At 40.5% G+C, this 13,322-nt stretch overlaps 1 protein-coding gene across 1 annotated transcript in view; it reads right to left on the reverse strand.

The window, feature by feature from the left end:
• The window catches only part of tenm1 (teneurin transmembrane protein 1), a 277,903-nt gene that overhangs the window by 69,553 nt on the left and 195,028 nt on the right, over window positions 1–13,322 (reverse strand). Inside the window, exon 22 of the mRNA XM_044127788.1 lies at window positions 2,778–3,010. Within this exon, the coding sequence (XP_043983723.1) occupies window positions 2,778–3,010 (233 nt within the window). The remainder of the gene's footprint in view (window positions 1–2,777; window positions 3,011–13,322) is intronic.

Raw genomic sequence — 13,322 nt, forward strand, 5'->3', positions numbered from 1 at the left:
GTGGATTGGCAAATTTGGCCAAAATGTTAACCTGAAAATCAAACCCGGCTGGAAAGTGTTTGCCTTCTAGAGAACATTTGCGCATTATCAATCACACATGAACGATAAATGCTTTAATTTAAACATCATATACAAAAATCAGAATTAGGTTTGTATTCTGAAACAGAGCTCTGGTTCTGTGTGTGTATGGTATTCACTAAGCTTTGCACATAAATCAAAAATAAAGGAATGGGTGTTGTGTTTGTAAACACTATTCCTCTCATAAAGCTTAACCAGTCGTGCCTCTGTGCTGTGCCACTGTATTCAGCACAAAACATAAAAAAAAAAAAAAAACACAGAAGAGGTGGTGCATTGTTGTTCCCTGATTAGCCGGGTTATGCAACGCAGTGTGTTTAAGATCCAGCACCCTAAAATAGATGTGCTACGTTTTGATGACTTTATGCAGTATTTCTCAGTCAGGCGATTTTAAAATCCCTTGTAAAACCATTTATCAATAAACCTGCAGTGCTTTGCTAAAGTATTAATACCCTTTGGGGTTTTTCAACCTTTCCTAATATCGGAATCACGGGCATATTATCTGAAATTCATGTGACGGGCCGAGACAAAGGGTAACACTTTATTTGAAGGGGTGTGCTGCATAAGACTGACATGACACTGTCATAAAAACGACATAACCCCTGTTATGAACATGGAGTCTTCATGAATGTTTATGACTGTTGTCATGAAGTGTCATTTGGTAAATAATGACACATTTAATGCAAAGTTGGCACTTTTAATAGACTTTTAATGTAAGTTTTAGTACAACTTTGTAACAAAAGTATCATTATTTAGTGAATGACCCTTCATGAAAACAGTCAGACATTCATAAAGACTCCTTAATGCTCATGACAGGTGTTATATCAGCTTTATCATACTATCACGTCAGTCTTTGCACACCCCTTCAAATAAACTGTTACCATGTAAAGTAGTGCAGAATTTTACAGTAGAAGAAAATGCTAAAATATTTTTTGATTTTTTTTACATACAGAAGACTGAAAAACATGGAGTGTGCATTTGCACTCATAGTGAATAGTCTGTAGGACTACTTTTTGACGCAATTAATTTTGAATGTCTTTTCATCAAAACAATTCCTTTATGGATTTTGGCTGTGTGTTGCATGTTTGTGTGTTGCATGTTTGTGTGTTGCATGTTTGTGTGTTGCATGTTTGTGTGTTGCATGTTTGTGTGTTGCATGTTTGTGTGTTGCATGTTTGTGTGTTGCATGTTTGTGTGTTGCATGTTTGTGTGTTGCATGTTTGTGTGTTGCATGTTTGTGTGTTGCATGTTTTTGTGTTGCATGTTTGTGTGTTGCATGTTTGTGTGTTGCATGTTTGTGTGTTGCATGTTTGTGTGTTGCATGTTTGTGTGTTGCATGTTTGTGTGTTGCATGTTTGTGTGTTGCATGTTTGTGTGTTGCATGTTTGTGTGTTGCATGTTTGTGGGTTGCATGTTTGTGGGTTGTTGCCCTGCTGGAGATTCGGCTCCAAGTTAAGACTTTTATTGATTTCTTCCAGGATTACTTTGCATTTAGGTTACCATCAGTTCTAATAAGCTCTGTTGCCCAACTTTAGAAAAGCATCTTTGAAACATGATGCTACCACCACCGTGTTTCAGAGTAAGAAGGGTTACTTGGGGAGTTAGTTTTCCGCACTTTGTATGCAAGCCATAGAAATTTAATGTTGGGTTTTGTCTACCTCAACCACTCAAATGTATCAAGTGTATTGTTGTCTTTAAAAATGGCGATGTGAGAATATTGCAGCCAATAACTCGGAGGACACAGGCTTATTTGAATAAAGGAGGGTGCATTTCAAACAAGCCCTTTCTAGAAATGTGTGCACCAATTTGTGAGGAATCTAACTGTAAAGAAAAACCTGCATACAGTGTTTCCTGCACACACACACACGGTTTTCTGTAAACGGCTTTGTTACTTTTTAACATTTTGGAGGCAAGAACAAGAAGAAAGAGTTTCAAGTGAGACAGAGCAGCGATGGTTTCCATGCGACCCATTTTACATTTTCAGATTCCTCGGATTGATATGGCTAATCATGCACTCAGGCAGCAGCTTGGATTCGATATAAACATTCACACAAATCATACAGAGGTGACACTGAAGCGCAGTGTTGAAAACAAAGGGTCTTCAGCTCAAACAAATGTAAGCAGCAAGCAATTCCTCGCCAATATAAAAACCACAATAACCCACAGAACATCATGATTCAACAGGGATTCATAAAACTCATATCTAAACACTGTCACACATATTGTCTCAAGTCTGTGTGATCAACTTGGACTGATGTATGAGGAAATAAAAACTATGTGCGCAGCCGTACCGAGGCTACGGAAATGATCCAGACCAGATAACTGCCCGGAGCGCACCTTGATCACGACTTTGCAATATCTGAGCCTCAAAGCAACTCAGAAAAGGTTATAAACATTCATTTTTATGAGACCATTCTAACACATTCTAACTGTTCTGTATCGATGTTACACTTAGTGCAAAATGGAGAGGTGAGGAGAGGGTGAAGTACTCACAAACTACTCAAAATGAGTTGTCACAGGACGTCCGCTAAATTAGCGAACGCCTCGCCCTTCTGCTAGCCGCACACCGATATTACCAAACACTAATCTTTGATCACAAATCTACGAGAGAGACCTGAAGGGACTCTTGGCATTGGTGTGGAGAAACTGGGAGCAGACAGAGGGAGCGACTGCTCAGGCCGCGCTGAGAGCATTATCCTTACCTCGAGGGTTGTTGAGCGCCGCTTCAGTGGCCTTCCTGCCCTCCCCGCAGTGGCTCTGGTCGAACGGCAGGCATTGCTCTCCCGTCCCCGCCACTACTTCAAGGTTGCGTGCCGGATCCTTGGGCTGCCCGAGGTTCCTCACTCTGTACACCCTGCGGCTGCTGGTGTCAGACACGTAGAGGACCTCACCGACCGGGTCCATGGCCAGATAATACTTGTGCGCCGGGCTGGTACTTGAGAAAGCAGACAGAGTAAGATGAGAGTGAGGTGAAACTGGAAACTGGATTTTCTTTTGATTTTTGCAGAGACGTAAAATGAGTGTTTACTACGGGAACCAGCTCGGATTTGTACAACAGAATCTCTGTTATGATTACACAAGAATACGAGTTGAAGAAAAGTTACTTGGATGCAATCAGGTTATCTCAGTAAATAGCATTGATATAAGACTCTGCCTGGGCTGAAGTAAGATTAATGTCCTTTCATTTACATAGTGCAGATGGCCACAGTCTCAACAGCCCAACTGTGAGCAGTACTTCTAGGACTGTGCTGTGAGTAAAGATCATTATTTTCTAATAAAAAATTCAGTAATCTACATACGCCTGATTTATGGTGATGTGAAAAAAAGAGTTTCCATAACTACCCATATAGTCATGGGAAGAACAGAGTACACCCCCCATGATTTAGAAGCTTATAGAACCACTTTTAGTTATGATACCACAAAGCAGTTGTATAATGTTGTTTCCTAATATTAGAGACTTCTTTACAATGCAGCGTTGAGATTTGCAGACATTTGTTCTGGCAACTCTTTTACAGTTCTGCCTCTATGCTTTTAGCAGCCCAAGGTGTGGACTTTGACTGTACTTTGCCTTGATTCCTGACCTTTTCCTCAGTTGGCTGCTGTTTTGGATCACTGTCCTGTGACTGAACTAGTTTGGGCCAAGGTAAGGTAAGGTAAGGTAGTTTTATTCATATAGCACATTTTCAGCAACAAGGCAATTCAAAGTGCTTTCTGTGAATTAGAAGGAAATACAAACAAAACAACAAACCAAAGGAAAGAGCAAAAGAAGAAAACAAAAAAAGTATAAGCCCAAGTTTAAGGAGAATTAGTCTGTGATTTCTAAACTGGTAGGGGTTTCTCTGGATTCCTGTTCTGATAATGTTGACCTAAGGCAGTGCTTCTCAATTCTGGGGGGCCCTGCATGTTTTAGGTGTTTCCCTGCTGCTACACACCTGGATTGAATCTATGAGTGATTAACAGGCTTCTGCAGTACTTGATGCCTGCAGAACAGGTAATGCAATCATTTGGATCAGCTGTTCTGAAATAGGGGCACATCTAAAACATGCAGAGCAGGGGGGCCTGAGGACTGGAATAGAGAAGCACTGACCTAAGGTAATGAGTAGTTTCTCTAGATAAGCTAACGGGAGTTTCTCTGGAGTCTTCAAGGGCCCGAGTCCAGCAACTCTGAGATGCCTCCCTGGTTCAACACATTTCAACCAAACAGCTGAATTACCTCATCAATGCAGCCAAGATCTCCAGAGTCCTACTAATGACCTCATTATTTGACTCAGGTGTATTGATGCAGAGACTCAGGTGAAAGCTGCAGAACACTGGCCCTCGAGGACTGGAGTTGCCCACCCCCGCTTCAGACCAGACAGTCCAACTTTGACTTTAGAAAACTTTGGTAACCAGAGGAATTCATTGATTAACTCAATGACAGCAATGTGTCAAAGTCCTCTGACTGTGAAACAAGCACAAGGCATTACATCTCCTCCACTGTGCCTGAGTCAGTGTGAGGGTGTTGGTGCTATGTTTGGTTTTCTCTACATCTCTACTTTATGTTCCAAGGCCGATTTGCAGATAGTCTTGTGCTTCATTCAGATGCAACTTTGCAAACCCAAGCCATACACCCATTTTGTTTTTGGAGAGAAACTTACAGCCTTCAGAGCAAACAGCACATGATCAGTGGGTTTGTTTTTTTTTGTACTGTTTAAGATTTGACATTGTGACGGCTGACAAGTCTGAGATAAAGCTTCTGGCTTTTTAGGGCATTGTTTTAACACACCTTTATGCTTCAGAGCAACAACCTTCCAAAAACCTGGATTTATAGAAGTTGTAACATTGATAATGTTCAGTCAAGTGCTTGACTTGCTAGCACCTTGCTGTTCCCACCTGAATAATACAGAACCAGCAAGTGTGACTTTATGTGTTCATATAAAATATCCATCCCTCCCTCTTAGTCCATTCATCCATGATTATTCTTTTTTAGGATTTTGGGGGGATAGAGGGGAGAGAAGAAGGGTGTAGGCAAACGAGAAAAAAACATGCATGAACAAAATCATACAATTTTGAGAGACCAATTATCCCAATATATATGTTTTAGGGCACTTTTCCATTGATAACTGCACAACTCAACGCGACTCGACTCTAAATTGCATGGTCTGAGTCATTTTCCCTTACAATTGAGTGCCACCTAAACCCAACTTGGGATCCAGAAACCAAAAATTTATGTGACTCGATCTGTATGAGACACAAACACAACAGACTGCGAGAGAAAACCAGACCGGGATTTTAAACCCAGGACTTTATTGCAGGAAAGCAACAAGGCTGACAACTGCACAATTTTTATTTTTTCAAGCATTTCAGGCTATTTTCCATTTCCAGCAACGCTACAAAATCCATTTTTGTGTATGTGTTGCTCGGCGGTAGAAGCGAGGTCGCTCTGGGTCGAGCAGAGCAACTCAGGATGCCGCCCTGCACTTTTTGCCCGAGTTAAAAATTAATAACGCAGGTTCAGCGGTACAACTCCACCAACACTAACACAGAGGAGAGGCTCGCAGTATCTCGGTGTCTGGAGAGAATGATTAAAGATATATTGCGATGCAAAGAAAAAGCTGTGATTTGGAAGGACATGTCTAACAATTGGGGAGTAAAAGGTGAGGTTGAAAGTCTTTTGCTTCCCAAAAACTACGAGCTTACTCTTTCTTCACAATCCGTTTACTCTGACTTAGAGTACAAATATATATATATATATATTTTTTTTTAGGTTTTTATTGACTCTAGTGGCCTTTATTTGATAGTTAATTGACAGGAAAGTGGGTAATGAGAGAAGGGGGAGGGACATGCGGCAAAGGTCGCCAGGCCGAGAATCGAACCTGCGACGGCCGCGCCGAGGACCAAGGCCTCCCCATGTGGGCCGCGCTTAACCCCTGAGCCACCACAGCACATCCCATTGATGTCTAAATATAAGACTTTCATCAACAACTGATAGCCTCAAAAAACATATTGCTCCGTTAGTTGCCCCCTCCTCACCGTACTTTTGACTTTTTGATTTTAGCGCTCTCCCTCTTTGTCCTGGCAAACCTTCAGCGCAAACCGTCGCAGTTCGGCCTTTTTTCTCACTGCACTGCCACGAGCAATAAGATGAATATTTAAAAACAGACTCCGATGGTTGGACGTTCTCTCCTCAGAAGGTTGGCAGCTGTTAAATGTTTGCAACCTTAATGTATGATGATAAACTTCAAGATTAAGTGAAAAAAGAAAAACTGATTTTTGGGCAGTTGAAGCAGTCGCTTCTGCAGGGTCACTGAAAATGTCTTATTTTCTTGGCACTGTTAAAACTCATCTGAGTGTCAGACCAGCAAACGTCTTTTTTTTTTTTTTCAGGTAAAACATTTTAGTGAAACAGAGCAGCGGTTTAAATCACTTCGCCTGGGTGCTACTTTTCCTTTTTACATCCTTTGGACGAAGAAAGATTTTTTTTTTTTAGGTGTTACCGTGACTGTACCGATAGTCATTAAAATTTTATTTTCTCCATGACTATATAGCTGAAATTCAAAATAATAGAGCTCGAGCTAAAGTTATAGCGTGTACCTTCGACGTTTTACTTTCAACCAAAAGCCACAGAGATTCAAATTCTTAACAAAAAAAAAAAAAAAAGCTGTTATAGCTTAGAAACTTTAAAGTACTTTTTGAAAGTAAGCATTTCTGTGGAAAAATAAAACTAATTGTCTTGGATTCAGACAACCGCATTGCCAAAAAAACCCAAAACAAAACATTGGGGACTGTAAGCTGACAGTATTTTAGCCGTTTCAAACAGTGTCTGTAGCTCTTTTACATAACTCAGTTTCTTAAGCATAATGTTCTCTTCTTTGCTGCCAAGAGTCCCTTAAGGAGACTGTGAGTTTATGCTGGTGTCAAACTCAAAGCAGGTTTCTTGAAAATGATCAAATGTAGAGTTTTTACAAGTAAGTTTCGGGTCATTATTCTGCTGCCATGAACTGCAGAACTCTCTGACATTGGGCAGTCTGTTAAGTGCCAGTATAAGCTAAAATCAATGTGTTCCCCGTGTCTCTCAGAGGAGATTGTACTCTTTTTGTAGAAGGTGTGATTGTTTTCTTTTATAACCAGCTGCAACACGGCACATTTTCTCTGGACTGTCGTACATTCAGCTGAAACGATGAATGAACTCAGGCACAATTATACTCCAAGTCTCCCTTGTTCTCTTTCGACCATTTCAACGGTCCTTCTGGGCAATTTAGTTTCGGGTTTGTACTTAGTACCAAATGCAGGGAAATTGCCCTGGGTTTGTTAAACAAGCCTCTTCTCCAACAGCAAATTGTTCTCATCATGCTAAAAAGAAAGTAAGTCAAACGCTATATATATATAAATATGAACTAACAGATGCCTCATAAATAACAAACAGATTTTTTGTTGTGCTGTTATTGTTTCTTTCTTGACGGACCTTCCGAACCTGTGGATCAGCGTTGTGTGCCGCACTAATTGGATTCTACGAGGCAGAGATGTCACGGGGAAATTGCGAATTGTACAAAGGAGTTGAAGTAGCGCTTGAAGTCGGCGCCTCGCAAACAAAGATGCGCTCAAAAGAAGCGCAGGTTGGTGAGCCTGTAGCGAACTGTGATGATGAGTGCAGCTCCTAGTTCTGGAGGAGCGGGACGAATCGCGTACCGTTGACGGGTTGTGTCCGTGACTTTATTTAACCACGCTGAAGTTTGTTTAGGAGCTTGTCTGGAGCGCACCCAGTAGACGTAACACTACACATATTTAAATGCTCCACACTTACGTGAATAATACTGTCAAATCTACACACTTTCTTTTTTCAAGCTATTTTAAAAGATGTTTGCAGAAAGAGAGTCCCGTTCATATCGAAGCCTGGTTTGTAACAGAATGTGTATATTAGGCGCAATGTCACGATGGCTTAAGGTACTTTAAATGAAATGCCAGAGAAAGTGGCTGCTGGAGTCGGGTTTCCTCTGGCTGTATGGAGCTTGGAGCCAGCCATACATCGTCGCTCACAGCAGAGCCATTTTTTTGAATTAGTTTTGTTTTTACAGATATGAATGGCTCTTTGTGTTCAACTATATGTGCATGTTTGGGCTCCTGCGCTTTGCTTATTTACTTCGGCTGGATTTATTTTTACGGCATTTTCTCGCTAGACAGAAATAAAATCCACTGTATGTAAATTTAATTGGCCATAAAGTATCTTATCCTATCTTAAGTTTAAACGGACGGGAACATTTTGTGCATTAATGACTTGCAAACTGTCACTAGGTTAGAACTACTTATTCTGTGTTATTGCTTAAGTCTCTGTATCAGTCAGAATGACTAAAATAAAGGTTATTACATTATTATAACTATTCCAATCATGCTATATAATTTCTGCATTTTTGTTTTTAAATTAGAAAAAAAATTTGATGACATATCTGTTTTAATTTTTTGTATAAATATTATACCACGCTATAAAAACAATGGTGAATCTGAATTATTCAGCAATGGAATCAGAAGAAACAATAAAACTGAGAAAAGAGCTGAACCAGATGAACTAATCAGAGGAGATGTGGAGCAGCTGTTGCAGAAACTAATGACCTCAAATGATCCAACAAACCAAGAGAGAAACAGCCTGACAGTAATCTAAAAGAAATAAATCCAAACGCACAAGGAACAGAAAACAAGAGGAAACTGAACACAAAAAGAACAAAGAAATATGGCAATGATGAATACAGATAAATGAACGGAATATGGAAAAAAAGGAAAACAAGAAAATGATCGAAACATAAACACAAATGACAACCAAAACACTTATATTTTTCTCTATTTGATCTACAATAGTTTCCTTTCTTAGTTAATCATTAATTAGTCAATACTGGCTAAGATATTTCTACAAAATGTTACAAAAAGGTGCATATTTATATGTGTCCTATATAAATACTCATCTTAGTTTTTTACACTGAGGTTAATTGGGTGGTTTTATGTGAGTTTAGTCTTAGGCCATCTATTTGCTTGCATAAATTACACTTATTTATGCATATCAGACAGACATGAGGAACTGCATGTGTAAGTAAAAATCTGCAGACCATAGGTTAGGTTGGCGCAGCGTGCATTTCTTACCATAAGCTACATCCTCACACGTTTTCTCTTTAGATCCAACACCTCCAAGACCATTTACCGGCGCATTTATTTATTTATTTTGCTTTTAAATAGGCCGTATTTCATCACTCATATTTTATGCATGCATGTATCCCAGACAGTGTTTCTGCTTTTGATGCCAGGTGATGTATATTTTATTTGATGGCTTTAGCTGTTATTCTCATCATTTTTCAGGGGGCGTGGGCGTATTTCCCGGGATATGACAAAACAAAGCGGTGACCGTAAAAGGAAGGTAGAGCAATATCAAAGAGTGGGTGTGGGTGTCGGAGTGAGGGGGGGGTAAACATGTGGAAAACCCTAAACCCGGCCAGAGCTGAATGAGTCATGTGGGCTCATTATCTTGCAAAAGGTGGAGCGATCGCTTATCGAGCTGAGGTCTTAGACACGAGGCGTGCTTATGTTAGCATTTCGTTAGCCGTCACTGCAGGCCTCACACCTGCGTTAGCATATAGCGAACATAATTTACCCTTAAAGCGACTGCGAGCTGCACTGTGCCAACAATGTTACCGTTCAGCCGCGTACAGAGGACTTGACTTACTGCGGTTGGTTAATTACAAAACCTTTGATATCACGAGGCCATTGTGTTCGACTATTGAGACCCGAACACAATGATTCCCTGGAAAAAAATAAAAAGGGGAATTTAAATTTTGCACTTTAAACACAGCTAATGGGGCGGTTCAAAGCGATACTTTGTGCTCTGAAATCCAATGTCAGCTGGGGTCTGGTCAAAGGCTTCCCGCTAATTAAACCTGAAGACATCCTGATAAAGTGTTTTTATTTCCTTTGCCTTTTTCCTGCAGCTATTAAAAAAAAAGAACTGAACAAAAAAAAAAAAAAAACACCTTTCAATGGAAACTTGAAATGTCAGGAAACAAATTATGTTGCCATGCTTTTGCATCTTCAATATTTTTGCTCATTTAAGCCGACAAACCTTTGTGTTGTAGCTAATAGGCTCCTAAAATGTTCCTGTGATTGTGACCGCAGGTAAACGCTGCTAACCTTTACTATTAAAAATGAGAAGAAAAAAAAACCACACACATCCGTTTGATAATTGTCTCCACCTTTCAGCAAACCTAAAAAAAACAAAAACCCAACAATAACAAAAAAATAAATAACACAGACAGGGGTGCTGTCAGTCATCGAGTCCATTAAGTGCATAACTGTTACCAGAGTTCAGCCCTGAACTGCACATCCATAATTTAAGCTGGATCCTCTGAGAGTTTCTCACCGCCTTTCAGAAAGTGCCACAGCTCAGCACTGCTTGGGATATTTTCTCGGGGCCTGCTGAAACTACCACAGAAGGAATTTGCATCGTGCATATTACAGACTGCGCATCATTTCTCTGGCATTTTTCCTCCGCTTCCATCCCTGCGCATGCATCCTGAGCAGGGAAAACGAGCGACAACAGCAGCCACATCACAGGCGCTCCCCCCTTCCAGCCCTTCCTGGCTCCTTCCACATCCGATGACAAAACAACCATCAGAGTTGATCTTCTGCGGCTGTTCTTTCTTCCCGTCTCTTTGAATCAACCGTCAGATGGCAGAGTTAATCAGCCTCCCCCCTCACAGCTCCTTGATCAGATTCAAAAAGGGACAAAATATACGGTGGTTTCTGAGAGGAAGTGATTCCTAAAGTTTCCCTTTTGAAAGCACCTTGTTCTAAAGCTGCTCCCATTTTTTTTTTTTTTTTTTTTTGGCTTATAGGCACTTTGCTGGGGAAGGATGCGTGGTGAAAAGCTTTGAAAGTTGAATAGGAATGAATTATTAATGTATCTGACTTTGGTAGAACAATGGAAGAGAATAAAGAAGAAACGCTAACATACTAACAGTAAAAAAAAAATAAAAAATTAAAATGGCAGCCGTGGAGAGGAAGGAGGAGGCAGGAACTAAAAGCGGAAACCTCCAGGGGCCGGAAGAAAGAGTCTCCAAAGTGTGCCCTAAGAAGAATCCAGTTCATGCAAATTAAACCCAGGATTCCAGATCTCTAAAAGATCTCCAGTCGAATGAGTGTTTTTCAATTTGCAGCATTTCACAACAGGATTCAACCGGCTCAGACTGGTTCCTTTCATGTGGATTTAAAAGTCAACGCAAGACAGCCGACGTCGGACGTTCAAAGTGTTTAGCAACAATAAACCGGATCCTCTATTCAGTTTCAATGATACATCCATTAACACTTTTTAGCTGTTTGAAGCACTTTATGCGGTCCCTTATGACTAGACGGTTTGTTTGCAGCAGATATTGACTCCTTGATTCGTCTAATCGTTGTAGATAAAACATCGTTTTGCCCACTTTGTGTCGATTAAACTGTTTTATCTGTTGGGTGTTGCTTTGTCTTCCTCTCTCAGTGTGACTGATAAGCAGCTCTGCTCTGAGAGTTTCAGTGTTTCGCAAAGATGTTCATACGCATAGCACGTAAAACTACATTTTGTCTGCTTACAGCTAACTTCAGTGCGTCTTATTGGGATTTTTTTTATTTGTGACAGACCAACACATATGTATATTGAAGTGGAAAGAGTTGGGTGGCAGTTTGTGATCAGTCACTTTAGTGCAGAAAACCTAGTTGTACCTGTTGTTTTCAGAAATCATCCAATTGTTTAGCAATAACTTTTAGCCACAGGCTCCACAAATCAACCTCTTATGGAAAAGTGGCGAGCGGAAAGTCAATGTTGAAAGAATGCATGTTCTAGTCAGATATACTCTAAAATACACCTCTTCTACCTAACAAAACACTACATAGAAACTCAATATCTATATCTTTACTGTTTTGTTTTTTTTTTAAGGTAAAATTGCTGTTTTTATTTTTATTCTATGAATTTAGGTTTGGTGGTCTTGAACATACGATGACCCTCGCAAAACATGGTGGCAGAAGCATCATGCTTTGAGTTTGCTTTCGTTCTAGCAAGGAAAGGAAAGCCGGTCACCACTGGAGAAGTTTGATGGAGATTACAACCGGACAATACTTTAAGAAAACTTTAAAATCTGAAAATGTGTAGCGTTGGTTGAAGGTTAAAAAAACCCCTTTACATAAAGCCAGTGCCACATTAGCTTGAGCTAATAAATGGCTCAGAGTCCAGACCTATATTCACTTTGGAAGCTGAGTTGAAAATCTACATTTCCATCCAGTCTGGTAGAAAACCCTAAACAATAATGATTACAGTACAAGTTCCACACTTAACCAGGAGGCAACCAAATACAAATCCATTGTATGTTTTATTCTGTGCTGGACGGGCTCACTGAATAAATTATACAGTAATTACGTAAGAACAAAATCTTTTAAAGTTTAATACGAATATTTTTGCGAAGCACTGTACTTCCATGTGTTTTTTTTTTTTGGCTAAATCCTTTTCTTTCCCTCAAAACAATTCATTACTTCCTCTGTTTTCTTGCAAGGCCTCACATTCTTTCCAATTAAAACTCTGCCAACTGCAGCGCTACCCTGCTGAGGGGGATGCACCCCCAATTGGGGGAACAATGGCTGAGGCTTCATGGTTTGAAATTATTCTCCACATTGCGATATTTACATTTTCGCACTGTGTGCGGCCGTATGTACACACCGTCCAATAAAAACGAAGCCATAAGCTAATGTTGTGACATCTACGTGGCCTGCAAATTTAGCACGTTGGAAATAGAGTTCCTCAAACTGGAACTCTGCGACTTGAAGTCGGATAAACCATCTTCCTCAACAAAAACACCCAGAAGCACACCGACAAACACACACACACACCCCCGAACGATTGGCTCAATATTACCCAAGATAGCCGAGGACAGCCACACACACGCAGAACCCCGACAACATCTGTTTAATCTTCTGTCGAACACGGCGCATCAAGCTCGGGGCCAGGGATGATGGTGAAGCCATTCCCAGACTTGTGCTTTTATTTTGGCTCAGGGAGCAAACGAAGCCGCCGTACATCCCCCTAACCCCCGAACAGACTTTTAGTAATCCCCTAAAAATGAAATCCTTGACATTCTGGCTGATTTCCAGTTTACAAATTTAATATCGCCTGGTGGAATTTTAAATAGGGATTTAAGAGATCCAACCGCAAAAGGGAGTAGTGCCTGAGGAGGTGATGGTCGGCGTCTGTTCGCCTGGGAGAAAGT

Source organism: Gambusia affinis, linkage group LG09, assembly GCF_019740435.1.
Source record: "Gambusia affinis linkage group LG09, SWU_Gaff_1.0, whole genome shotgun sequence".
Lineage (NCBI taxonomy): Eukaryota > Metazoa > Chordata > Actinopteri > Cyprinodontiformes > Poeciliidae > Gambusia > Gambusia affinis.